The sequence below is a fragment of the Chlorocebus sabaeus genome, chromosome 15 (genome assembly GCF_047675955.1).
Source record: "Chlorocebus sabaeus isolate Y175 chromosome 15, mChlSab1.0.hap1, whole genome shotgun sequence".
In the NCBI taxonomy this organism is placed as follows: Eukaryota; Metazoa; Chordata; class Mammalia; order Primates; family Cercopithecidae; genus Chlorocebus; species Chlorocebus sabaeus.
In genome coordinates, this window is record NC_132918.1 from 6,228,676 (window position 1) to 6,255,886 (window position 27,211).

General features: G+C 40.7%; 1 protein-coding gene across 2 annotated transcripts in view; it reads left to right on the top strand.

Annotated features, from left to right (window-relative positions):
* MCF2L2 (MCF.2 cell line derived transforming sequence-like 2) overlaps positions 1 to 27,211 on the top strand; it is a 261,670-nt gene that overhangs the window by 87,266 nt on the left and 147,193 nt on the right. For both annotated transcript variants that reach the window (XM_007971965.3, XM_073023421.1), the window contains exons 4-5: positions 13,992 to 14,082; positions 16,730 to 16,849. In XM_007971965.3, coding sequence (XP_007970156.3) covers positions 13,992 to 14,082; positions 16,730 to 16,849 — 211 coding nt within the window. The remainder of the gene's footprint in view (positions 1 to 13,991; positions 14,083 to 16,729; positions 16,850 to 27,211) is intronic.

A 27,211-nucleotide genomic window follows, 5' to 3' on the forward strand; every position in this document is an offset into this window, starting at 1 on the left:
GAGAAGAAGAAAGGCTTAAAGTCAGTGCTCTAATCTTCCCCTTAAGAAGTCAGAAAAGAGAATAATAAACCCAAAGAAAAGAGAAGGAAGGAAATTGTAAAGGAAAATAAAAAGAACCAAAGATAAATGAAATAGAAAAGAGAAGAATACTAGAGTTCCAGTTTAATTCCATGGTGATCAGAAGTACACCCTCTGTGTTTAGAATCATTTAAAATTTGTTGAGGGGGCGCCCAAGATGGCTGAATAGGAAAAGCTCCAGCCTTCAGCTCCCAGTGTGAGCGACACAGAAGATGGGTGATTTCTGCATTTTTAACTGAGGTACCAGGTTCATCTCACTGCGGCATGTCAGACTGTCAGTGCTGGTCAGCGGATGCAGCCCAACCAGCGAGAGCTGAAACAGGGCGAGGCATCGCCTCACCTGAAAAGCGCAAGGGGGAAGGGAATTCCTTTTCCTAGCCAAGGGAAACTGAGACACACAACACCTGGAAAATCGGGTAACTCCCACCATACTGCACTTTACCAAGGGTCTTAGCAAACAGCACACCAGGAGATTATATCCCACGCCTGGCCCGGAGGGTCCCACGCCCATGGAGCCTCCCTCATTGCTAGCACAAAAGTCTGAGATCTAATTGCAAGGTGGCAGTGAGGCTGGGGGAGGGGTGCCCGCCATTGCTGAGGCTTAAGTAGGTAAACAAAGCTGCCGGGAAGCTCCACCTGGGTGGAGCCCACCACAGCTCAAGGAGGCCTGCCTGCCTATGTAGACTCCACCTCTGGGGACAGGGTATAGCTAAACAAAAAGCAGCAGAAACCTCTGCAGATGTAAATGTCCCTGTCTGACAGCTTTGAAGAGAGCAGTGGTTCTCCTAGTACAGAGCTTGAGATCTGAGAACAGAGAGACTGCCTGCTCAAGTGGGTCCCTGACCCCTGAGGAGCCTAACTGGGAGACATCCCCCACTAGGCGCAGACTGACACCTCACACCTCACACGGCTGGGTACACCCCTGAGATGAAGCTTCCAGAGCAAGAATCAGACAGCAACACTTGCTGTTCAGCAATATTCTATCTTCTGCAGGCTCCACAGCTGATACCCAGGCAAACAAGGTCTGGAGTGGACGTCAAGCAAACTCCAACAGACCTGTAGCTGAGGGTCCTGACTGTTAGAAGGAAAACTAACAAACAGAAAGGACACCCACACCAAAACCCCATCAGTACGTCACCATCATCAAAGACCAAAGGCAGATAAAACCACAAAGATGGGGGGAAAGCAGTGCAGAAAAGCTGGAAATTCAAAAAATCAGAGCGCATCTCCCCCTCCAAAGGAACGCAGCTCATTGCCAGAAATGGAACAAAGCTGGACGGAGAAAGACTATGACGAGTTGAGAGAAGAAGGCTTCAGTCGATCAGACTTCTCAGAGCTAAAGGAGGAACTACATACCCAGTGCAAAGAAACTAAAAACCTTGAAAAAAGAATGGAAGAATGGATAACTAGAATAACCAATGCAGAGAAGACCATAAATGAACTGATAGAGATGAAAACCATGACACGAGAACTACATGACAAATGCACAAGCTTCAGTAACTGACTTGATCAACTGGAAGAAAGAGTATCAGTGATTGAAGATCAAATGAATTAAAGGAAGTGAGAAGAGAAGTTTAGAGAAGAAAGAGTAAAAAGAAATGAACAAAGCCTCCAAGAAATATGGGATTATGTGAAAAGACCAAATCTATGTCTGATTGGTGTGTCTGAAAGTGACCTGGAGAACGGAACCAAGTTGGAAAACACTCTGCAGGATATTGTCCAGGAGAACTTCCCCAACCTAGCAAGGCAGGCCAACATTCAAATTCAGGAAATACAGAGAATGCCACAAAGATACTCCTCGAGAAGAGCAACTCCAAGACACATAATTGTCAGATTCACCAAAGTTGAAATGAAGGAAAAAATGTTAAGGGCAGCCAGAGAGAAAGGTCGGGTTACCCACAAAGGGAAGCCCATCAGAGTAACAGCAGATTCTTGGCAGAAACTCTAAAAACTAGAAGAGAGTGGGGGCCAATAGTCAACATTCTTAAAGAAAAGAATTTTCAACCCAGAATTTCATATCCAGCCAAACTAAGTTTCAAAAGTGAAGGAGAAATAAAATCCTTTACAGACAAGCAAATGCTTAGAGATTTTGTCACCACCAGGCCTGCCCTACAAGAGATCCTGAAGGAAGCACTAAACATGGAAAGCAACAACTGGTACCAGCCAATGCAAAAACATGCTAAAATGTAAAGACTATTGATGCTAGGAGGAAACTGCATCAACTAATGAGCAAAATAACCAGCTAATATCATAATGACAGGATCAAGTTCACACATAACAGTATTAACCTTAAATGTAAATGGACTAAATGGTCCAATTACAAGACACAGACTGGCAAATTGGATAAAGAGTCAAGACCCATTAGTTTGCTGTATTCAGGAGACCCATCTCACATGCAGAGACACACATAGGCTCAAAATAAAGGGATGGAGGAAGATCTACCAAGCAAATGGAAAACAAAAAAAGGCAGGGGTTGCAATCCTCGTCTCTGATAAAACAGATTATAGACCAACAAAGATCAAAAGAGACAAAGAAGACCACTACATAATGGTAAAGGAATCAATTCAACAAGAAGAGCTAACTGTCCTAAATATATATGTACCCAATACAGGAGCACCCAGATACATAAAGCAAGCCCTTAGAGACTTACAAAGAGACTTAGACTCCCATACAATAATAATGGGAGACTTTAACACACCACTGTCAACATTAGACAGATCAACGAGACAGAAAATTAACAAGGATATCCAGGAATTGAACTCACCAAGCAGACCTAATAGACATCTACAGAACTCTGAACCCCAAATCAACAGAATATACATTCTTCTCAGCACCACGTCACAGTTATTCCAAAATTGACCACATAGTTGGAAGTAAAGCACTCCTCAGCAAATGTAAAAGAACAGAAATTATAACAAACTGTCTCTCAGACCACAGTCCAATCAAACTAGAACTCAGGACTAAGAAACTCAATCAAAACTGCTCAACTACATGGAAACTGAACAACCTGCTCCTGAATGACTACTGGGTACATAACGAAATGAAGGCAGAAATAAAGATGTTCTTTGAAACCAGTAAGAACAAAGCTACAACATACCAGAATCTCTGAGACACATTTAAAGCAGTGTATAGAGGGAAATTTCAGCACTAAATGCCCACAAGCGAAAGCAAAAAGGATCTAAAATTGACACCCTAACAACACAATTAAAAGAACTAGAGAAGCAAGAGCGAACACATTCAAAAGCTAGCAGAAGGCAATAAATAACTAAGATCGAGCAGAACTGAAGGAGATAGAGATACAAAAAACCCTTCAAAAAATCAATGAATCCAGGAGCTGGTTTTTTGAAAAGATCAACAAAATTGATAGACCGCTAGCAAGACTAATAAAGAAGAAAAGAGAGAAGAATCAAATAGACGCAGTAAAAAATGATAAAGGGGATATCACTACCGATCCCACAGAAGTACAAACTACCATCAGAGAATACTATAAACACCTCTATGCAAATAAACTAGAAAATCTAGAAGAAATGGATAAATTCCTGGACACATACACTCTCCCAAGACTAAACCAGGAAGAAGTTGAATCCCTGAATAGACCAATAGTAGGCTCTGAAATTGAGGCAATAATTAATAGCCTACCAACCAATAAAAGTCCAGGACCAGATGGATTCACAGCCGAATTCTACCAAAGGTACAAGGAGGAACTGTTACCATTCCTTCTGAAACTATTCCAATCAATAGAAAAAGAGGGAATCCTCCCTAACTCATTTTATGAGGCCAACATCATCCTGATACCAAAGCCTGGCAAAGACACAACAAAAAGAGAATTTTAGACCAATATCCCTGATGAACATCAATGCAAAAATCCTCAATAAAATACTAGCAAAGTGAATCCAGCAGCACATCAAAAAGCTTATCCACCATGATCAAGTGGGCTTCATCCCTGGGATGCAAGGCTGGTTCAACATATGCAAATCAATAAATGTAATCCAGCATATAAACAGAACCAAAGACAAAAACCACATGATTATCTCAATATATGCAGAAAAGGCCTTTGACAAAATTCAACAACCCTTCGTGCTAAAAACTCTAAATAAATTCGGTATTGATAGAACGTATCTCAAAATAATAAGAACTATTTATGACAAACCCACAGCCAATATCATACTGAATGGGCAAAAACTGGAAGCATTCCCTTTGAAATCTGGCACAAGACAGGGATGCCCTCTCTCACCACTCCTATTCAACATAGTGTTGGAAGTTCTGGCTAGGACAATCAGGCAAGAGAAAGAAATCAAGGGTATTCAGTTAGGAAAAGAAGAAGTCAAATTGTCTCTGTGTGCAGATGATATGATTGTATATTTAGAAAACCCCATTGTCTCAGCCCAAAATCTCCTTAAGCTGATAAGCAACTTCATCAAAGTCTCAGGATACAAAATTAATGTGCAAAAATCACAAGCATTCTTATACACCAATAACAGACAAACAGAGAGCCAAATCATGAATGAACTCCCATTCACAATTGCTTCAAAGAGAATAAAATACCTAGAAACCAACTTACAAGGGATGTGAAGGACCTCTTCAAGGAGAACTACAAACCACTGCTCAGTGAAATAAAAGAGGACACAAACAAATGGAAGAACATACCACGCTCATGGATAGGAAGAATCAATATCGTGAAAATGGCCATACTGCCCAGGGTAATTTATAGATTCAATGCCATCCCCATTAAGCTACCAATGACTTTCTTCATAGAATTGGAAAAAAACTACTTTAAAGTTCATATGGCACCAAAAAAAAGCCCGCATTGCCAAGACAATCCTAAGCCAAAAGAACAAAGCTGGAGGCATCACGCTACCTGACTTCAAACTACACTACGAGGCTACAGTAACCAAAACAGCATGGTACTGGTACCAAAACAGAGATATAGACCAATGGAACAGAACAGAGTCCTCAGAAATAATACCACACATCTACAGTTATCTGATCTTTGACAAACCTGACAAAAACAATGGGGAAAGGATTCCCTATTTAATAAATGGTGCTGGGAAAATTGGCTAGCCATAAGTAGAAAGCTGAAACTGGATACTTTCCTTACTCCTTATATGAAAATTAATTCAAGATGGATTAGAGACTTAAATGTTAGACCTAAAACCATGAAAACCCTAGAAGAAAACCTAGGAAATACCATTCAGGACATAGGCATGGGCAAGGACTTCATGTCTAAAACACCAAAAGCAATGGCAGCAAAAGCCAAATTTGACAAATGGGATCTAATTAAACTAAAGAGCTTCTGTGCAGCAAAAGAAACTACCATCAGAGTGAACAGGCAACCTACAGAATGGGAGAAAATTTTTGCAATCTACTCATCTGACAAAGGGCTAATATCCAGAACCTACAAAGAACTCAAACAAATTTACAAGAAAAAAACAAACAACCCCATCAAAAAGTGGGCAAAGGATATGAACAGACACTTCTCAAAAGAAGACATTTATGCAGCCAACAGACACATGAAAAAATGCTCATCATCACTCGCCATCAGAGAAATGCAAATCAAAACCACTATGAGATACCATCTCACACCAGTTAGAATGGCAGTCATTAAAAAGTCAGGAAACAACAGGTGCTGGAGAAGATGTGGAGTAATAGAAACACTTTTACACTGTTGGTGGCACTGTAAACTAGTTCAACCATTGTGGAAAACAGTGTAGCGATTCCTCAGGGATATATAACTAGAAATACCATTTGACCCAGCCATCCCATTACTGGGTATATACCCAAAGGATTATAAATCATGCTGCTATAAAGACACATGCACACATATGTTTATTGTGGCACTATTCACACTAGGAAAGACTTGGAACCAACCCAAATGTCCATCGGTGACAGACTAGATTAAGAAAATGTGGGATATATACACCATGGAATACCATGCAGCTGTAGAAAAGGATGAGTTCATGTCCTTTGCAGGGACATGGATGCAGCTGGAAACCATCATTCTCAGCAAACTATCACAAGAACAGAAAACCAAACACCGCATGTTCTCACTCATAGGTGGGAATTGAACAATGAGATCACTTGGACGCAGGAAGGGGAACATCACACACCAGGGCCCATTGTGGGGAGTGGGGAGGGGGGAGGGATAGCATTAGGAGATATACCTAATGTAAATGATGAGTTAATGGGTGCAGCACACCAACAAGGCACATGTATACATATGTAACAAACCTGCACGTTGTGCACATGTATCCTAGAACTTAAAGTATAATAATAATTAAAAAAAAAGAGACTCAAAAGGATGCATGACCTGTCCTGAGATGTGGCACACAGAAACAGCAGGCCAGAGCTTGAATCCAGGGCTCCCAGCTCACCCTGCTGTCTCTCTTCTGGGGCCTAGCCTTAGACACCTGGTGGCCTCTCCTGAAATCTTGAAATAAATGTCTCGTTCTCGTCAAAAAAAAAAAAAAAAAAAAAAAAATTGTTGATACTTGCTTTATGACCCAGACAATGGTCTATTTTGTTAAACATTCCATGAGCATTTGAAAAGAATATCTTCTGTGTTGCTAGATGTTGCGTTCTTCCAAGTCAGGTCTATGTTCTTACTAATTTTTGACTGCTTGTTCTATCAGTTACTGAGCGAGGAATTCTAGAATCTCAAACTTTGTGGATTTATCTGTTTTTCTTTTAGTTCTACCCATTTTTGCTTAGTGTCTTTGGGGCAATGTTATTGCACGCTTAGATATTTAGGATTTTTATGTGTTCCTGATAAATCGGCCCTTTTATATTTATGAATAATTTATCTCTGCCAATACTCCTTGTCATAAATACTACTTTGAAAAATATTAACATAACCACATTGGCTTTCTTATGACTAGTGATAGCATGGTGTATGTTTTACTACCCTTTTCTTTCAATCTAACTCTGTCCTGATACACAAAAGTGTATCTTTTGTAAGCAGTGTATTTACTCTGTCTCTATTTGCCTTTTAAAATATTTATTTATTTATTTATTATACTTTAAGTTTTGGGACACACGTGCAGAACGAGCAGGTTTTTTCCATAGGTATACATGTGCCATGGTGGTTTGCTGCACCCATCAACCCATCATCTACACTAGGTATTTGTCCTAATTCTCTCCCTCTCCTCGCCCCCCCACCTGCTGATAGGTCCCACTGTGTGATATTCCCCTCCCTGTGTCTATGTGCTCTCATTGTTCAACTCCCATTTATGAGTGAGAACATGCGGTGTTTGGTTTTCTGTTCCTGTGTTAATTTGCTGAGAATGATGGTTTCCAACTTCATCTATGTCCTTGCAAGCACCATGAACTCATTCTTTTTCATGGCTGCATAGTGTTCTATGGTGTATATGTACCATGTTTTCTTTATCCAGTCTATCATTGATGGGCATTTCAGTTGGTTCCAAATCTTTACTATTGTAAACAGTGCTGCAGTAAACATATGTGTACATGTGTCTTTATAGTAGAATGATTTATAATCCTTTGGGTGTATACCTGCTAATGGGATTGCTAGGTCAAATGGTATTTCTGGTTCTAGATTCTTGAGGAGTTGCCACACTGTCTTCCACAATGGCTGAACAAATTTCCTCTCCTACCAACAGTGTAAAAGCGTTCCTATTTCTCCACATCCTCTCCAGCATCCGTTGTTTCCTGACTTTTTAATGATTGCCATTCTAACTGGTGTGAGATGGTATCTCATTGTGGTTTTGATTTGCATTTCTCTAATGACCAGTGATGATTAGCATTTTTTCATATGTTCGTTGGCCACATAAATGTCTTCTTTTGAGAAGTGTCTGTTCATATCCTTCACCCACTTTTTGATGCAGTTGTTTTTTTCTTGTAAATTTGTTTAAGTTCCTTGTAGATTCTGGATATTAGCCCTTTGTCAGATGGATAGATTGCAAAAATTTTCTCCCATTCTGGGGATTGCCTCTTCACTCTGATGGTAGTTTCTTTTGCTGTGCTGAAGCTGTTTAGTTTAATTAGATCCCATTTGTCAGTTTTGGCTTTTGTTGCAATTGCTTTTGGTGTTTTCGTCATGAAGTCTTTGCCATGCCTATGTCCTGAATGGCATTGCCTGGGTTTTCTTCTAGGGTTTTTATGGTTTTAGGTCTTATATTTAAGGCTTTAATCCACCTTGGGTTATTTTTTGGTATAAGGCATAAGGAAGGGGTCCAGTTTCAGTTTTCTGCATATGGCTAGCTAGTTTTCTCAACAGCATTTATTAAATAGAGAATCCTTTCCCCATTGCTTTGTTTTTGTCAGGTTTGTCAAAGATCAGATGGTTGTAGTTGTGTAGTGTTATTTCTGAGGCCTCTGTTCTGTTCCATTGGTCTATGTATCTATTGTAGTACTAGTACCATGCTGTTTTGGTTACTGTAGCCTTGTAATATAGTTTGAAGTCAGGTAGCATGATGCCTTCAACTTTGTTTTGGCTAGGATTGTCTTAGCTATATGGGCTCTTTTTTGGCTCCATATGAAATTTAAAGTAATTTTTTCCAATTCTGTGAAGAAAGTCAATGGTAACTTGATGGGAATAGCATTGAATCTATAAATTACTTTGGGAAGTATGGCCATTTTCATGATATTGAGTCTTCCTATCCATGAGCATGGAATGTTTTTCCATTTGTTTGTCACCTCTCTTATTTCCTTGAGTCGTGGTTTGTAGTTCTCCTTGAAGAGGTCCTTCACATCCCTTATAAATTGTATTTCTAGGTGCTTTATTCTCTTTGTAGCACTTGTGAATGGGAGTTCACTCGTGATTTGGCTCTTTGTCTATTATTGGTGAATAGAAATGCTTATGATTTTTGCACACTGATTTTGTATCCTGAGACTTTGCTGAAGTTGCTTATCAGCTTAAGGAGCTTTTGGGCAGAGACGATGGAGTTTTCTAAATATACAATCATGTCATCTGCAAACAGAGACAATTTGATGTCCTCTCTTCCTAGTTGAATACACTGTATTTCTTTCTCTTGCCTCATTGCCCTGGCCAGAACTTCCAATACTATGTTGAATAGGAGTGGTGAGAGAGGGCGTCCTTGTCTTGTGCCGGTTTTCAAAGGGAATGCTTCCAGCTTTGCCCATTTGGTATGATATTGGCTGTGGGTTTGTCATAAATAGCTCTTATTATTTTGAGATATGTTCCATCAATACCTAGTTTATTGAGTGTTTTTAGCATGAAGGGTATTGAATTTTATTGAAGGCCTTTTCTGCGTCTATTGAGATAATCATGTGGTTTTTGTCTTTGGTTCTGTTTATGTGATGGATTACATTTATTGATTCGTATATGTTGAACGCATCCCAGGGATGAAGCCGACTTGATTGTGGTGGATAAGCTTTTTGATGTGCTGCTGGGTTTCATTTGCCAGTGTTTTATTGAGGATTTTTACACTGATGTTCATCAGGGATATTGGCCTGAAATTTTCTTTTTTTGTTGTGTCTCTGCCAGATTTTGGTATCAGGATGATACTGGCCTCATAAAATGAGCTAGGGAAGAGTCCTTCTTTTTCTATTCTTTGGAATAGTTTCAGAAGGAATGGTACTAGCTCCTCTTTGTACCTCTGGTAGAATTTGGCTGTGAATCTATCTGGTTCTGGGCTTCTTTTGGTTGGTAGTCTATTAATTACTGCCTCAATTTCAGAGCTTGTTATCGGTCTATTCAGGGATTTGACTTCTTCCTGGTTTAGTCTTGGGAGGGTGTTTGTGTGCAGGAATTTATCCATTTCTTGTAGATTTTCTAGTTTATTTACATAGAGTTGTTTATAGTATTCTCTGATGGTAGTTTGTTTTTCTGTGGGATCAGTGGTGATATCCCCTTTATCACTTTTTATTGTGTCTACTTGATTCTTCTCTCTTTTCTTCTTTATTAGTCTGGCCAGCGGTCTCTGTTTTGTTAATCTTTTCACAAAACCAACTTCTGGGTTCATTGATTTTTTGAAGGGTTCTTCAGGTCTCTATCTCCTTCAGTTCTGCTCGGATCTTAGTTATTTCTTGTCTTCTGCTAACTTTTGAATTTGTTTGCTCTTGCTTCTCTAGTTCTTTTAATTGTGATGTTAGGGTGTTGATTTTATATCTTTCCTGCTTTCTTGTGTGGGCATTTAATGCTACAAATTTCCCTCTAAATACTGCTTTAGCTGTGTCCCAGAGATTCTTGTACATTGTGTCTTTTTTCTCATTGGTTTCAAAGAACATCTTTATTTCTGCCTTCATTTCTTTATGTACCCAGTAGTCATTCAGGAGCAGGTTGTTCAAATTCCATGTAGTTGTGCAGTTTTGAGTGAGTTTCTTAATCCTGAGTTCTAATTTGATTGCACTGTGGTGTGAGAGACTATTTGTTATGATTTCCATTCTTTTACATTTGCTGAGGAGTGTTTTACTTCCAATTATGTGGTCAATTTTAGAATAAGTGCTATGTGGTGCTGAGAAGAATGTATATTCTGTTGATTTGGGGTGGAGAGTTCTGTAGATGTCTGTTAGGTCTGCTTGGTCCAGAGCTGAGTTCAAGTCTGAATATCCTTGTTCATTTTCTGTCTCTGTCTAATATTGACAGTGGTGTGTTAAAGTCTCTCAGTATTATTGTTTGGGAGTCTAAGTCTCTTTGCAAGTCTCTAAGGACTTGCTTTATGAATCTGGGTGCACCTGTATTGGGTGCATATATATTTAGGATAGTTAGCTCTTCTTGTTGCATTGATCTTTTTACCATTATGCAATGCCCTTCTTTGTCTTTTTTGATCTTAGTTGGTTTAAAGTCTGTTTTATCAGAGACTAGGATTGCAACCCCTGCCTTTTTTTTCTTTCCATTTGCGTGGTAGATCTTCCTCCATCCCTTTATTTTGAGCCTATGTGTGTCTTTGCACGTGAGATGGGTCTCCTGAATACAGCACACCAATGGGTCTTGACTTTTTATCCAATTTGCCAGTCTGTGTCTTTTAATTGGGGCATTTAGCCCATTTATGTTTAAGGTTAATATTGTTATGTGTGAATTTGATCCTGTCATTCTGATGCTAGCTGGTTATTTTACACATTAGTTGTTGCAGTTTCTTCATAGTGTGGATGGTCTTTACATTTTGGTATGTTTTTGCATTGGCTATTTGCATTTTAAATGGAGTGTTATAGGCCATTTCCAATTAATGTGATTATTAAGATGGTTGGGTTTTAATCTGCCCATCTCTGACTTGTTCCCTTATTTCTCCTTTCCTGCCGTCTTTTGAATTATTCAGATATTTTCAGTATTCTGTTTATCTCCTTTATTGAGTTTTTAGCAATTATTTCCTAATGTCACAGTATGTGTTTTTAAATTAGCACAATCTACCTGGGATTAATTTCATACCACTTTATATACAATATAAATAGTATAGTTTAATTTCACCCAATACTAGTTTTAATAGCACTTTGTTTTTTGGGGGTTTTTGTTTTTGTTTTTGTTTTGAGCCCAGTCTATCTGTTGGGCTCAAGCAATCCTCCCACAACAGCCTACTGAGGAACTGAGACTATGGGTACATGCCACCATGCCTGGCTAATTTTTTAAATTTTAGTGGAGGTAGTGTCTTGCTATATTGCTCAGGCTGGCCTTGAACTCCTGAGCCCAAGCGATCCTCCCGCCTTGGCCTCCTAAGTTGCTGGGATTATAGGTGTGAGCTACTGCACCTGGCTAATAATAAGTAAAAGTAATTTTACTTACTCCATTCCATTCTTCATGCTATTGTTGTGACATCATTTATTTTATAATAATACTTTGTTACTTTTACTTTGATTAGTCAGTAGTCTTCAGAGAAATAAAAAAATAGTTGATAATACTATGTATACACTATATATTCACATATTTAACGTTTACATAACTCTTCATTCCTTCTTGCAGATTCAAGTTACTATGCTGGGCCAGGTGCGGTGGCTCACGCCTGTAATCCCTGCACTTTGGGAGGCTGAGGTGGGTGGATTGCCTGAGGTCAGGAGTTTGAGACCAGCCTAAACAACACGGTGAAACCTGTCTCTACTAAAAATAGAAAAATTAGCCGGGTGTCGTGGTGCATGCCTGTAATCCCAGCTACTCAGGAGGCTGAGGCAGGAGAATCACTTGTACCCGGGAGGTGGAGTTTGCAGTGAGCCAAGATGGTGCCACTACACTCCAGCCTGGCTGACAAAGTGAGACTCGTCTCAAAAAAAAAAAAAAAGAAAATCAAGTTATCATGTTGGATTATTTCCCTTCAGATTCATTCATTTGCTTGCCTATTCCCAGAATAGGCAACCACCACTTTATGTAAAGGTCTCCTTTAGTATTTGCTCTCTATGGAAGGTCTTAAGTCTCTCTGGAATTTGTTCATTTATATTTCTTTGTCTTCAGAGTTCTCCCATGTTTAAGGAAAAATATGAGCTTTTAACTTTACCAGTGTTTTGTTTGTTTTTGGTAGGAGTGAAAATCTTCCTAAACATCAGCTGAATCTATATTTCTTCAAGTGTATGTCTAATGACAATAAATTCTCTTACCTCTAGTTGCCTGCAAATGTCCTTATTTCACTTTCATTTTTAAAATGAGTTTTCAGCAAGCTAACCTGGGTCAGTGTGGGGCTGTGAGAATCGATTAACCCAGTGATGCTTAACTGAGATTAGCTACTTATGTTTTCTTGCAGGTTTTGCTTAGACCTTCTGCCTCATTCACATGTACACACTTTTGTAGGGTAGAGCCCACCTTTCACCCAATATTAGAGAGTTACTGAAGGTTTACTATAGGCCAACTACTTATCATGTACTATATCTCTTTTTATCTCTGTGACAAGCACATAAGACATAATAGAAGTGGAGGAAAGAAAGAAAGAATAATAGCTAGTTCTTATACAGCATTACCAAGTGTCAGGCATTGTTCTGAGCATTTTGCATGTTTGTACATATATGTGTACACACACACACACACACACATTTAATCCTCATATCAACCTCATAGATAGATACCATTTTATTATTTCTGCTTTACAAACGAAGAGTCCGAGAAACTACAGGGGTTAAGTAACTACCACTCAACCCCTCAAAAGCACACACAATAGAATTCAGAATTCAAATCTAGTCAAGTTGGTTCTAGAATCTGTGCTTTTAACCATCTCATTACTGGTAATATGATTCTCATTTTACAGAGAAGAGCACCGAATTTTAGCAGAGTTAGGTGAACTCTGCTAGTAAGTCACTGCTAGTAAATGGCAACACTAGGATTTGAACCAGGCTCCAAAGCCCTTGCTCTTTTCTCTGTAGCATTCTTCTTCCCAAAGGAGATAAGAAAAATGTTTTCACTTTTAGAATTCTACTTTCAAAGGATTCTGTGAGAATTTCATGAGGACTTGAGAGGGGACCAAACAGCTTCCTTTTGGTCTTAGTGATAATGATGTCTTCTTAAGCATATGGTGTCTTGACCTATTTATAAATAGGCCAGGCACTGCGACAGGGTTGCTTTTCCCACTGACATGTATTAATTCCTAACACCTCTCTCTTTACTCCCTCTCAGATTGCTCTCGAGCCTCATAGCTGAGCATGTTACTGTACTGATAGCTCTATGAATGTTTGCTTTGGGAGTGGAAGGATGGCAGAGCTCAACCTCGAGGTCCTGTGCCTACACTGGGGATATGTGATGCTCACCTGACACGTGCATATTCCTTTGGGCTTGAACACATGTGTTCCTTTGGTGTTTCATGCATTTGCCAGCCAGAAAGGCAGTCCTTAAGTGGGTCTGATAGACAAAGTATCTATTTTGTTAAGATTCCCAGGCTCAGACTGGGAGAGGGAGTTGGTTGTGCTGTGCAGGGTGTTTACACGGTGAGCCTGGAGTGCTGTGGAGGCTCCAGGGTGTATTCTGGTGTGGGAGCCACATGGAGCATATGGGTCTAATCTCTGACACTGACCACCCTTCTTTGCAGTGTGGAGGCTGCCAGCATTGGATTCATTGTTGTCATCGACAGACGAAGAGACAGGTGGAGCTCTGTAAAGGCGTCCTTGACACGAATAGCCGTAAATATTTATTTTTGTGCTTTTATTATAAAAGTCATTTAAGTTGTCTGTTCAACTATTTCATATCAAAGTCCTAGGGAAAACGCAATTATTTTATGTCAAATTTTGGGAAGATCTTTGTAACAGGTGCTGTTATGTCACATCCCTATCTCCTCTGCCATCTGCAGGTCACCTGCACACAATTCTGAGCATGTCAAAGACTTCCTAAGTCTCTCTACCTACTGACTTCTCTGGTCACTGAAGAGGGGCAGGTGGGGAGTACTGGAAAGTTAATGCCCCAGGGGTAACCTGCGACCATTGAGTTAGAGGATTTGGAAGATAAACACCCCAGCTTCCAGACCCGCAGTGGGGCAATTCTGAGGTGTGTTCCACACAGTATCCCAGAGAGTCTCAGCCCCCTTTGCCTACGGTAGTAACCACCTCATTGAGACATTGCCACTCTATTCATTGTTGTCTTTCTTAGCATTCCCTCATTTGAGCTTCCTGGAATCACTTCCCCGACAAAATACCTGCACCAATCCTTGTCCAAGGATTTGCTTTGGGGGCAATTCAATTTAAGACAGTCTTTATTTCAGTATTATTATTATTATTATTATTATTATTATTATTAAGACAGTGTCTCACTGTGTCAACCAGGCTGGAGTGCAGTGGTGCGATCTCAGCTGACTGCAACTTCTGCCTCCCAGGTTCAAGCGATTCTCCTGCCTCAGCCTCCCAAGCAGCTGGGATTACAGGCATGCACCACCACGCTTGGCTAGTTTTTGTATTTTTAGTAGAGACAGGGTTTCACCATGTTGGCAGGCTGGTCTCGAACTCCTGACCTCAAGTGATCTGCCCACCTTGGCCTCCCAAAGTGTTAGGATTACAGGCTTGAGCTACTGCACCTAGCCAAATTATTTATTCATATATTAGAAAGACAATGGCAAAAACAGACCCAATGATATTTAAGTAGTGTGGTGGGAGGTGTGCTTGCATTTGCATTAAATTATATCACCTTGGATTGGCCTCCTTTTGCTTATAGTCTGCTTTTGAACCCTATTTGTTGTCTTTCAGCAAGTAGATGTGTCCTTCCTCTGTAGGGACCTCAGACTTGTGAACTCTGCCACAAGCAGAGACACCTTAGGGCCAGCTAAGTCAACATTTTTACCTGAGCATAGCCCCTCTGGAGCAGTTGGTACTGGCTAAAGAGGATGGATATGGTAGTCTGGTAAAGCAGGACAGGAGAGGGACATTTGAAACCTCACTTAAACCTGCTTGCAGAAGGAGTCACACACGCAAACATGCACACACATGGAGTCCCTGTCAGATTGCTCTAGAGCCTCATCCAAATTCACAAATTATGCCTCAGCCAATACTTTCCGTCTTGGGACAACAAAGCACAAGGTTCTTCTGTTAGGAGCTTGCATTTAAAGATAGGGAAGGGAGTCCTCCCATCACTGCATGGATTGTTTTCTCCCTTTAGTTTAGTTTTGGATATAGGATTTATCTTTGGGATAACTGCAGCCATGATTGATGCCCATGACTATTCCAGTCTGGCCTCTAGAGAGTTCTGGCTTTCCAGGGTCCATACATAACACATGAGTAATCTAATATCTGAGCCTAATTTGTTCCAGAATTACATTGATCATTTTATATGTAAAACATGCTATAGTGCAGGGATCCCCAAATCTGGCTACCTGCCAGAACCTCTTCACGTGCTCATTGAAAATACTGATACTTAGATTTCATCCCAGTCCTAGTGAATCAAAATAGTCTGGAGTAAAGACCTGATTTAGATTAAAAAAAAAAAAAGCGCCATAGGAGGTTGCTTTGGGGGAACCACTGGAAGAATGGAAAGCCGTGGCAGTTCCCATGGAGACCTGGGTTCCTAGGTTTGCCCCTAAGCAATTACATGAACCTGGGCTATCTCATTGCTCAGAACCTTGCCTTAAGATGAGGGCAATACTTTCTGAAAGCAACTTAGCAATAATATACATCAAGGATACTTAAAATGCTCACTCTTTGATTCAGTAATTATTCTATGATTCTAGCCTCAGAAAATATTCCAAGATGTGGATAAAGATGTTCATTTCAGTATGATTTACAATAGTAAAATTATCAAAAAGCCTAAATGATTAACAATAAGGGATTGGTTAAATAAATTGTACACCCATAAAAAATAATATTTCCAAAGAATTTATTAATAACAGGAATAAAAGCCTATGGTATAACATTAAGTGAAAAGGCCAGTTACAAAATATTTTAATAATATGAGCCATGATAAAGATATTTAAACAAAGAAAACATCCTATAAGTAAACAGATGGAAATATTAAGTATGGCTGTGAAAACCCATGGGTGAGTTTTCACTTTCTAATGTATACTTTTATTAATTTCCCAATTTTTCTGTAAATAATATGAATCATTTTTATAATCAGAAAACATTTTTGCTTGCTCGTTTGGTTAGCTTTGGTTTTTCAGGAGGGGTTAGGCTTATCTGACCTCTAAGGTCTCTTTCAGCCCTGAAATCTGGTGAGATTTACATCATGGCATTCATTTTAACTTTTCCTTCAGTGGTCTTGATCTTGGGTAAGGGGAGACCAGCGTAGACCCTGGTAATGGATATGACGTTTTCTCTCTCCTCCTGACACTTTTCCTGATGCTTGCAGGTGGCATTTCCAGGAAACTTACAGCTTATATTCATCCTTCGTCCATCTCGCTTTATCCAGAGGACGTTTACTGACATTGGCATTAAATACTATCGAAACGAATTGAAAAAGAAAGTGCCGGTAAGCTTGACCTTTCATCTTGTCTCATTTGGTTAGGGCGTCTGGCGAAGATGGCATTTGGGCAGGGTTTCTGGGCAAGGTAAGATTCAACAGGTCGAGAGGGAGAAAAGGGTTTTCTGGGCTGAGGGAACCATATGTGTGAAGGCATAAAGGCGGGAAGTACACACTGGACGGAGGCCCATGGGAAGCTTCATTTTTGTTGGAGCATGTAAGCAGTAATCTTTTGGAGGAAAGAGTAAGAAACATGGACTAGATCTTCAGTGTGAGGATGCAGGGTTTGGATTTTATTCAGTAGCCAGTGGGGATCCAGGGAAGGTTTTCTTTTTTCTTTTTTCTTTTTTCTTTTTTTTTTTTGAGACAGAGTTTCTCTCTTGTCACCCGGGCTGGAATACAATGACACAATCTCAGCTCACCATAACCTTCGCCTCCTGGGTTCAAGTGATTCTCCTGCCTCAGCCTCTCTAGTAGCTGGGATGACAGGCATGCGCTACCACACTTGGCTAATTTTTGTATTTTTAGTAGAGACGGGGTTTTACCATGTTGGTCAGGCTGGTCTTGAACTCCTGACCTTGGGTGATCCACCCACCTCGGCCTCCCAAAGTGTTGGGATTACAGGCGTGAGCCACCACACCAGGCGCCAGGGAAGGTTTTCTAGCTGGGGAGTGACATGGTAAAATTCGTCTGAAGGTGGTGTCTAAAATGATAGAAAGGGACTTGTTAGGAAGCTAAATTGTACAGGTGAAACAAAACACAGATCTGAAATATAGGGGTGACATAAATACAGGAAACTAAAGTAAAAAGTCAACATTGTGATTCTCAGAAGAAAAAAACAAAACTAGAAGATTCAAAATTTTACCTATAACTCTGGCAAACAGATATGAGAAAACAAGCACTCTTATATTTTGCTGGTAGGAATGGAGTTGGTAATGAGCAATATGAAGGACTAATTATCAGTATTTACAGAAGATTCAAATGTACACCCTCTTTCACCCACCTGTAAAGTTATTCTATAGATATTTTCACACATCTGGACAAAGCTGCTTAGACAGCAATGTTCATTATTAAGCTGTTTATAAAGGTAAAAGATTGAGAATAACTTAATGCTTGACAATAGGGGACTGGTTAAATAAATAATTATCTACCCAATCAGTGTACTTTGTAGCCAATAAAAGTGGTAAGTTACGGTACAACCACAATGGAAACAGCTGACAGTTTCTTTTTTTCTTCCGTTTTTTTTTTTTTTTTTGAGATGGAGTCTTGCTCTGTTGCCCAGGCTGGAGTGCAGTGGCGCAATTTCAGCTCACTGCAACCTCCACCTCCTGCATTCAAGTCATTCTCCTGCCTCAGCCTCCCAAGTAGCTGGGATTACAGGTGCCCACCACCACGCCCAGCTAATTTTTGTATTTTCAGTAGAGATGTGGTTTTACCATGTTGGCCAGGCCGGTCTTGAACTTCTGACCTCAAGTAATCCACCCGCTTCAGCCTCCCAAAGTGCTAGGATTACAGGCGTGAGCCACTGTGCCCGACTGATAGTTTCTTTAAAAGTAAACATACACCTAACCTATGACCCAACCAGGAGAAATGAAAACACAAATTCACAAAAAGACATACACAGGAATGTCCATCAGCTGGTCAACGGAAGAGTATATATAAGTTGTGGCACATTTATATAATGTAATACTATTAAGCAATGAAAAGGAGTGAAGTACTGATACATTCAACAACATGGATACATTTCAAACATGCTCTCTTGAGAGAAAGAAGCTAGACACTAAGCAGTATGATTATGATTCCTTTTAGAAAAAGTTCAAGAGTAGGCAAAACTATGTTGTGATAGAAAATCAAAACAGTGGCTGCTGTTAGGGATGAGGGTGGTGGAGACTAGTTGGAAGGAGACAAAAGGAACTTTCTAGGACGTATTCCATATCTTTTTTTTTGAGATGGAGTTTCGCTCTGTTGCCCAGGCTGGAGTGCAATGGCGTGATCTTGGCTCACTGCAACCTCTGCCCCCCCGAATTCAAGTGATTCTCCTGCCTCAGCCTCCTGGGTAGCTGGGATTACAGGCGCCTGCCATTACGCCCGGATAATTTTTGTGTTTTTTTTTAGTGGAGACAGGGTTTCACCATGTTGGTCAGGCTGGTCTCGAACTCCTGACCTCAGGTGATCCAACCACCTTGGCCTCCCAAAGTGCTAGGATTACAAGTGTGAGCCACTGCACCCAGCCCTTTCTTCATCTTTTATGCTACTTAAGTGATACATGTTCTTCTCGGAGTATTGCCTGGAAGCCCACGGTGCTCGTCTGTCCCCTATTGGTGATGTGAATTTTGATCCCCTAGTCAAAGTGTTGTCCACTTTCCCAAATATTAGATAGATTCTTTCCCTCGCAACTAATAATCTTTGCATAGACACTTTAAGATCATGCAAATATATGCTCCTCTAAAAAGTCCAATCTCTCTTTAATATCCATTGAAGATTCTTGCCTGAAACAACCTTTATTTATTGGTTACAAAATAATGGTTTTCCAACTCCAGTACTCTCATCATTTACTAATCAGAATTTGGTATTTTACTGTAAGCTACAGCTTTCCCTTCTCCCCTATTTGTATATTATCGTTTTGGATTCTTAGTTTTTCAGTGGTTTGTAATTCATTGCTGCTCTCAATTATTGTGGTGCTCTGGCTGTCCCAGATTTGGCCAGCGGGAACCCCTTCAAGCTGACGCTTGTGTCCTTGTGACATGTCCCTATCATGTTTTTTTGGCACTTCCTTACTTTCTGGCCTAATGTGATCATCTAGGTCCCTCTCAGGCATGCTCTGATCCAGCTTTGTTACCGGCCATTTCTCTCAAGAGCCCTGGTTCCTTTTGGTGTTGAAAAGTATTAGAGTCCAAGATCTGGATGCAAGATGTGCTATTACTACTTGGTATCTTTGTTTGTAGGCTCTTTCAGCAGACAGCAGCTGTAAATATATGCATGTATATGCACATATACATGTACATATTTGTAATTACAAATATTCTAGAAATCACAAGTTCATACTGATACCTTAAATTTCAGTCCATGTAAGATGTGTATTTAAGTGAGGGTAAAGTCAAGGGGAGAACAGTATATCTGGTAGATTCCCATTTGGATAAAATAAGAGGGCCATATATCTGATTGTGCATAGATCATCTTGAGAAGGATACACAAGATATACAAGAAGCTGGTTAAACTGGTTGCCTTCTGGATCTCCACCTAGATGGCTGGGGGTAAGTGGGAAGGGGGAGGATTTTTCTATTTAGATAGACTTTTTCTGTTCAGATTTATTACTATCTATAAATATTATCCATTCAAAATTAACAAAAAATAGCTTTAATTAAAATTACTCTGAAAGAGGGCCGGACATGATGGCTCACGCCTATAATCCCAACATTTTGGGTGGCTGAGGTGGGCGGATCATCTGAGGTCAGGAGTCCAAGACCAGCCTGGCCAACATGGCAAAACCCTGTCTCTACTAAAAATACAAAAATCAGTCGGGTGTGGTGGCATGCACCTGTAGTCCCAGCTACTTGGGGTGGCTGAGGCAGGAGAATTGCTTGAACCCAGGAGGCAGAGGTTGCAGTGAGCCAAGATCGCACCACTGCACTCCAACCTGGGCGACAGAGCAAGAGCCTGTCTCAATAAATAAATAAATGAATAAATGAATAAATAAATAAATAAATAAAATTACTCTGAAAGAATTGTTAACCCATCTCAGTGAAGACTTGCCATCTTAGACAAGGAATTTTTCTCATTTTTCTCTGTCCTTTCCCACTCTGACTTTCCTTGTTTGGGTTCTGTCTTATATTAATAATCAGATTTCTGAAAATCATTTCTTTTCTACTTTAGGGATTAGCCAAACTCAAAATGAATTTCCCATTCTATTTTAAATACTCATTTTTTAAATACTTGAGTGTTTAAGGAAAATGTAAGGCCTGAGTTCTTTGCTCAGTTTTCCTAACTTGAGTAACTGTTGATGTTTGGAAAGAGATGGAGACCAACAAGAAGCCAATGACTTGTCATCATCCTCATGAGTCCCTTCATGCCTCTCCTTCAGAAATGAAGAGTCATCAGTTCTTCTTGCCACTCAAAAACGTTTGGAATTGGAACTGAGCATTTGACCAAACGTCATGCATATTTCCCTGATTGCACATAAAACACATGTGTTTTATACGTATTATACATATGATCTAGGCATGCTCATATGTACACAGATACATTTGTGACTTATGCCTTCCTTTTCACATGGTGCATCTATACCTAGGAGGGACTGAAAATCTACTTTATCTCGGTACTCTGACTTTAGCTACCTCTATTTGTGGTAGTGTAGGTTGATTCCCTACCTGTCCTGCTTTTGATTTTAAACTTAAAATCAACTTTTGAAAATGCTCTCAGTCACCCAAACCCTGGGTACATTGAGTAGGGCATTCTTTAATGCAAGTTCACCCCGTGAATTACCATTTCACCTGACGCACAAGGTCACCCACCCTGGTAGCGCTGATGCTCCAGAAACGGCAGAGTCTGAAGTCACCAAGCTTGATGAAATCTAACTTCGAGGCCGGGCGCGGTGACTCAAGCCTGTAATCCCAGCACTTTGGGAGGCCGAGGCAGGTGGATCACGAGGTCAGGAGATCGAGACCATCCTGGCTAACATGGTGAAACCCCGTCTCTACTAAAAATACAAAAAACTAGCCGGGCGTGGTGGCGGGTGCCTGTAGTCCCAGCTACTCGGAGGCTGAGGCAGGAGAATGGCGTAAACCTGGGAGGCGGAGCTTGCAGTGAGCTGAGATGGCGCCACTGCACTCCAGCCTGGGCAACACAGCGAGACTCCGTCTCAAAAAAAAAAAAAAAAAAAAAGAAATCTAACTTTGAAATACGTGTTGCCTTCTCAATGACAGTTCAAGCTGTCAGTTTGTCTTCTTTATTTTTAAAACGTGGTTGTGATATTAGCACTTTACTTTGTAGCTTCCTAGCCTCTCTTATATTATAACATCTTCCTGGTCATTTCTAGATAGATAATTATATTTTCACGTGTTGCGGGGAAAGGAGTTTATTTTGCCTGACTGGTGTAGGAATCAGGTGGGCCAAGGATGTAATTGTAGTCAAGTGACATCCACCCTCTACCTTTATCTATGGAGGGGAAGTACTTTGATGTAGTAAATGGTTTCGGTTTTTGTTTCGTTTTGTTTGAGACAGTGTCTTGCTCTGTCACCCAGGCTGGAGTGCAGTGGCACCGTCAGGACTCACTGCAGCCTCAACCTCCTGGGCTCAAGTCATCCTCCCACCTTGGCCTCCCAGTAGATGGTTTCTGAGTTCCTGTTGCTGGCCAGGCACTTTCCTATTCTGGAACAGCTGTACTCATAACAGCCCCACAAAACAGTTAATGTGAAGTCACCAAGGCAGTCTTGTAAAACTCCTGAAGAGGCTATGATCATGGAAACTGGTTGCTTAAAATGGAGTTTGTGTCAGAATACAGGAAATGCTTCTTGTGCAGTTAAAAAACCATGTATTTCTTTGAAATAACGGTTTTAAGCATCTATAGATAAGAACACAAATGTATACAGAAAAGGAAAAGAAACATGACATTTTTAGCTTTTAACAATTGTTCCAAGAATATGCATGTATGGTAAAGTTGGTGGGGCCACATGAGGAGACAGGTTTGGAAGGAAGAAGTTTAATATATTCACATGTCCCAGAGGTCGGGGTCACCTCACACCACATGGACCACTGGGGAAGCACCAAGCTTTGGTCAGGAGGCAGAAGAAGGAGGCAGAGGAAAGTCTAGGCCAGAGTGTTTACTGGAGTTTCTGCAGGCAAAGCAAGGCAGGATTTAGTACGGACTAGTTAGAATAACTCCTGCAGTCTTTGGGGTATAAGGGTTGTCCCTTTGTTACTTGGTACCTGGCCCTGGGATGACTTAGGGCAAGGTGAACATTGGCCTGGTGTGTGAGAGTTTGATAAGGCAGTGATTGGGGATTTGGATTTGAGACTGGTTGTTTTGCATATGAAAGACCTGCTCCCAGCTAACCCCTTCACAGTCTCTAAGAAGTGGTTAGCCCTGGGGTGGGGGTGGTGGGGCAGTCTCTTCCTAATCATGGAGGCCACAAATGCCGGAGCCTCAAGAGTACAGAAAATAAGAAAATGTGGCTCATGTAATTGACCTGTGATGACAGGATGCCAGATAGACAAAAACAGAATCCAAGAAAACACAGAAAAAATGTTTTAAGGCCAGTTTTACATGCTCAGTGTGTCTTGTGGGTTTGATGATTAGAATTATTCTGCTTTTTTTCTTCACTATATAGAATATAAAAACTTTCTAAAAATTTCTATCCTGTAAAGATTAAAAGAAGAAAAAAATATGTGGGGAAACTGCCTCTCATTTATTTTTGAAATTTTTAAATTTACATCAGGTAAAATTCACTCTCTTTGGTGTACAGTTCTATGAAGTTTGACAAATGCACGGCGTTATTCAGTCACCACAATCAAGATACAGAACGGTCCCATCACCACGCAAAACTTCCTCACTGTGCCGCTTTGTGGCCAGCCCCTCTCCCCATCCCGAATCCCTGGCAGCCACTGATTGGCTCTCCATCCTTATAGTTTTCCTTTTTGCAGAGAGTGATACAAATGCAATTCCAGTCATGTGCTGCATAACAACATTTTGGTCAACAATGGACCACATATACAATGATGGTCCCATAAAATTATAAAACTGTATTTTTACTGTACTTTAAAATTTTTTTTTTTTTTTTTTTTTTTTTTTTTTTTTTTTTTTTGAGGCAGAGTCTCACTGTGTCGCCCAGGCTGGAGTGCAGTGGCCTCATCTCAGCTCCCTGCAAGCTCCGCCTCCGGGTTCACGCCATTCTCCTGCCTCAGCCTCCCGAGTAGCTGGGACTACAGGCGCCTGCCACCACGCCCGGCTAATTTCTTTTTGTATTTTTAGTAGAAACGGGGTTTCACCGTGTTAGCCAGAATGGTCTCAATCTCCTGACCTAGTGATCCACCCACCTCGGCCTCCCTTTTTTTTTTTTTTTTTTGGGACAGGGTCTTGCTCTGTCACCTGGGCAGGAGTGCAGTGGCGTGATCATGACTCACTGAAACCTCAAACTCTGGGGCTCAAGCTATCCTCCCACCTCAGCCTCTTGAGTAGCTGGGACTACAGGCGCACACCACCATGCCCAGCTGATTTTTTTTTTTTTTTTTTTTTTGTAGAGGCAGGGGTTTCCCTGTATTGCCCATGCTGGCCTTAAACTCCTGGGCTCAAACGATCCTCCTGTATCAGCCTCCCAAAGTGTTGGGATTACACACATGAGCCACTGCCCCTGGCCCCTTTTCTATGTTTATATATGTTTAGATGCAGAAATACTTCTCATTGTGTTATACTTGCCTACAGTATTCAGTGTAGTAACATGCTGTACAGGCAGTTAGCCCAGGCATGTAGCAGGCTGTACCATCTGGGTTTGTGGAAGTGCACTTTACGACTGAGCAGCAACGAAATTGCCTAATGGCGATTTTCTCAGAATTGATCTCTATCATTAAGTGACATATGACTGTGTATACTGAGTAGCCTTGGAGTCTAACTTCTTTCACATAGCGTAAAACAGCTGGGGTTCATCCATGTTGCTTGGTATGTCTATAGTTTGTTCCTTTCATTGCTGAATATTATCTCACATTGTTGAGGTGCCAGTTTATCCATTCACCATTCACCAGGAAAAAACATTTGAGTTGTTTCTAGTTTTTAGGGATTAAGAATAAAGCTGCAGCCAAACACGGTGACTCACACCTGTAATCCCAAAACTTTGGGAGGCTGAGGTGGGTGGATCACTTGAATCAGGAGTTTGAGACCAGCCTGGCCAAATTGGTGAAACCCCATCTCTACTAAAAATACAAAAATTAGCTGAGCATGGTGAGGGGTGGCTGTAGTCCTGGCTACTTTGGAGGCTGAGGCAGGAGAATTGCTGAGGTGGAGGTTGCAGTGAGCTGAGACCATGCCACTGCACTCCAGCCTGGGCGACAGAGCAAGACGCCATCTCAAAAAAAAAAAAAAAAAAAAAAGAATAAAGCTGCTATAAACATTCACATACATGTTTTTGCTGGGCCGCAGAGTAGGTTTATGTTTAACTTTAAAAGAAACTGCCAAACCGTTTTTGTGAAGTGGCTCTATCATTTTGCATTCCCACCAGCAATGTATGTGAATTCCAGCTACTTCGTACTCTTACCACCTTTTCAAAAACGAGGGTATTTTTTCTAATTAGTCATTTAGTAGGCATGTTGTGGTATCTCACTGTGGTTTTAATTTGCTATTTCCTAATGATTCATGATATTGAGTCTCTTTTCATGTATTTATTTTCCATCTGTGTATGTTCTTTGGTGATGCTTCTGTTCAAATCTTTTGCCCTTTTTTAATTGTTTTTTTTCTTTTTTTTCTCATTGTTGGGTTTTGAGAGTTCTTTATATGTTCTGGATATAAGTCACCGTCAGATATATGACTTGCAAATATTTTCTCTGAGTTTTTAGGTTGGATTTTTGTTCTCTAAACAGTGTCTTTTGCAGAGCAAATGTTTAATTTGGATGAAGTCCAGCTTATCAGCTTTTCTTTTATGGGTTATGCTTTTGGTGTGATATCACAGAACTCTTTGCCTAACCCAAAGATTTCTCCTAAAATTTCTCTGAGAAAACACTTTCTCTACTCAGACAACACTTCTGACACCTAATGTGTGGGGGTTTTTTTTCCCCCCACACCAAGCAGTTCTCCAGCTGTCTAGACACCAAGCAGGTGTTCTACAACTCAATTCAGACACTGAAGTTATCATCAGATCCCACAAGTTAAGGGCTCATTCCCTCAAGACTGTCCCCACTTCAGATGCTAATGCTAATTTTAAGTCTGGGCATCCTATACTTCTGACCTACCAGCTATGGACTGGGGGGGTTCCGACAGCCTCCTCCTGGGGTTCTATAATTTACTAGAATGACTCACAGAACTTAGGGAAACACTTTACTTATGTTTACTGGTTTATTATAAAGGATACAACTCAGCAACAGCCAGATGAATGAGATGCATATGGCAAGGTGTGTGGGGTGTACAGAGCTTCCCAGCTCTCTCTAGCACACCACCCTTCCAATACCTTGGTGTATTCACCAACCCGGGAGCTCCTCAAATCTCCTTGTTATAGAGTTTTTATAGAGCTTAATCCTCTCCTTCCTAGAGGTCAGTGAGTGGGGCTGAAAATTCCAAACTATAATCACTTGTTTTTTTCTGGAAACCAGCTCTGTCCAGCAGCTATCTAGGGTTCCCAGCCTGAGTCACCTCATTAGTGTAAACTCAGGTGTGACCAAACGGGCTCCTTATAAACAACAAAAGATACTCCTATCACTTAAGACATTATAAGGATTTTAGGAACTCTGTACCAGGAACCAGGGATAAAGTCTAAATAAATTTCTTATTATACCACAGTTTTCTTCTACATTTTCTTCCAAGTTTAATGTTTCATGTTTACATCTATGATCCATTTTGAGTTAATTTTCATATAAGATGTGAGATATGTCAGCCTAAATAAGAGACAGGGAGAGGCTGTCTAAAAGAAAACAATATTTATTCAAGAATAGGGCATTGAAATGGGAATGTGTGTGTCATAGTAAACTATGTGCTTATTCAGGAAAGTAGAGTGAGACAAAGGTTTTTAAAGGGAGCTTGAGGAGCATTACATAATTGTTTTGAGATCATTATTTCTGGCTACAAAGATCAATAACAAGAGTGATGCCAATCGGAAATTGGACAGGCAGGTAAATGTTGCAATGGCCTGTGTGCAAGGCTGTGGTTTTTGAAGTCTTTTGTGATAGTTTTGTTATCAGGCATACAAGTGTGAGAACCCTTTCTTTGCAGTCTTCCCTGGCCTATTTGTTAGGTTTATTATTTATTTATTTTTTTTAGACTCTTGTCACCCAGGTTGGAGCGCAATGGTGCGGTCTTGGCTCACTGCAACCTCCGCCTCCTGGGTTCAAGCAATTCTCCTGCTTCAGCCTCCCGAGTAGATGGGATTACAGGCATGTGCCACCATGCCCTGCTAATTTTTGTATTTTTAATAGAGACAGGGTTTCACCATGTTGGTCGGGCTGATCTGGAACTCCTGACCTCGTGATCTGCCCGCCTCAGCCTCCCAAAATGCTGGGATTACAGGCATGGATCAGGCTGCTCTGGAACTCCTGACCTCGTGATCTGCCCACCTTGGCCTCCCAAAATGCTGGGATTACAGGCCTGAGCTACTGCGCCCGGCCTATTTATTTATTTTTTAATACTAGTGACTCTGTTTTGATTCTCGCTACTTTCATAGGTATGGATGAAGGTTC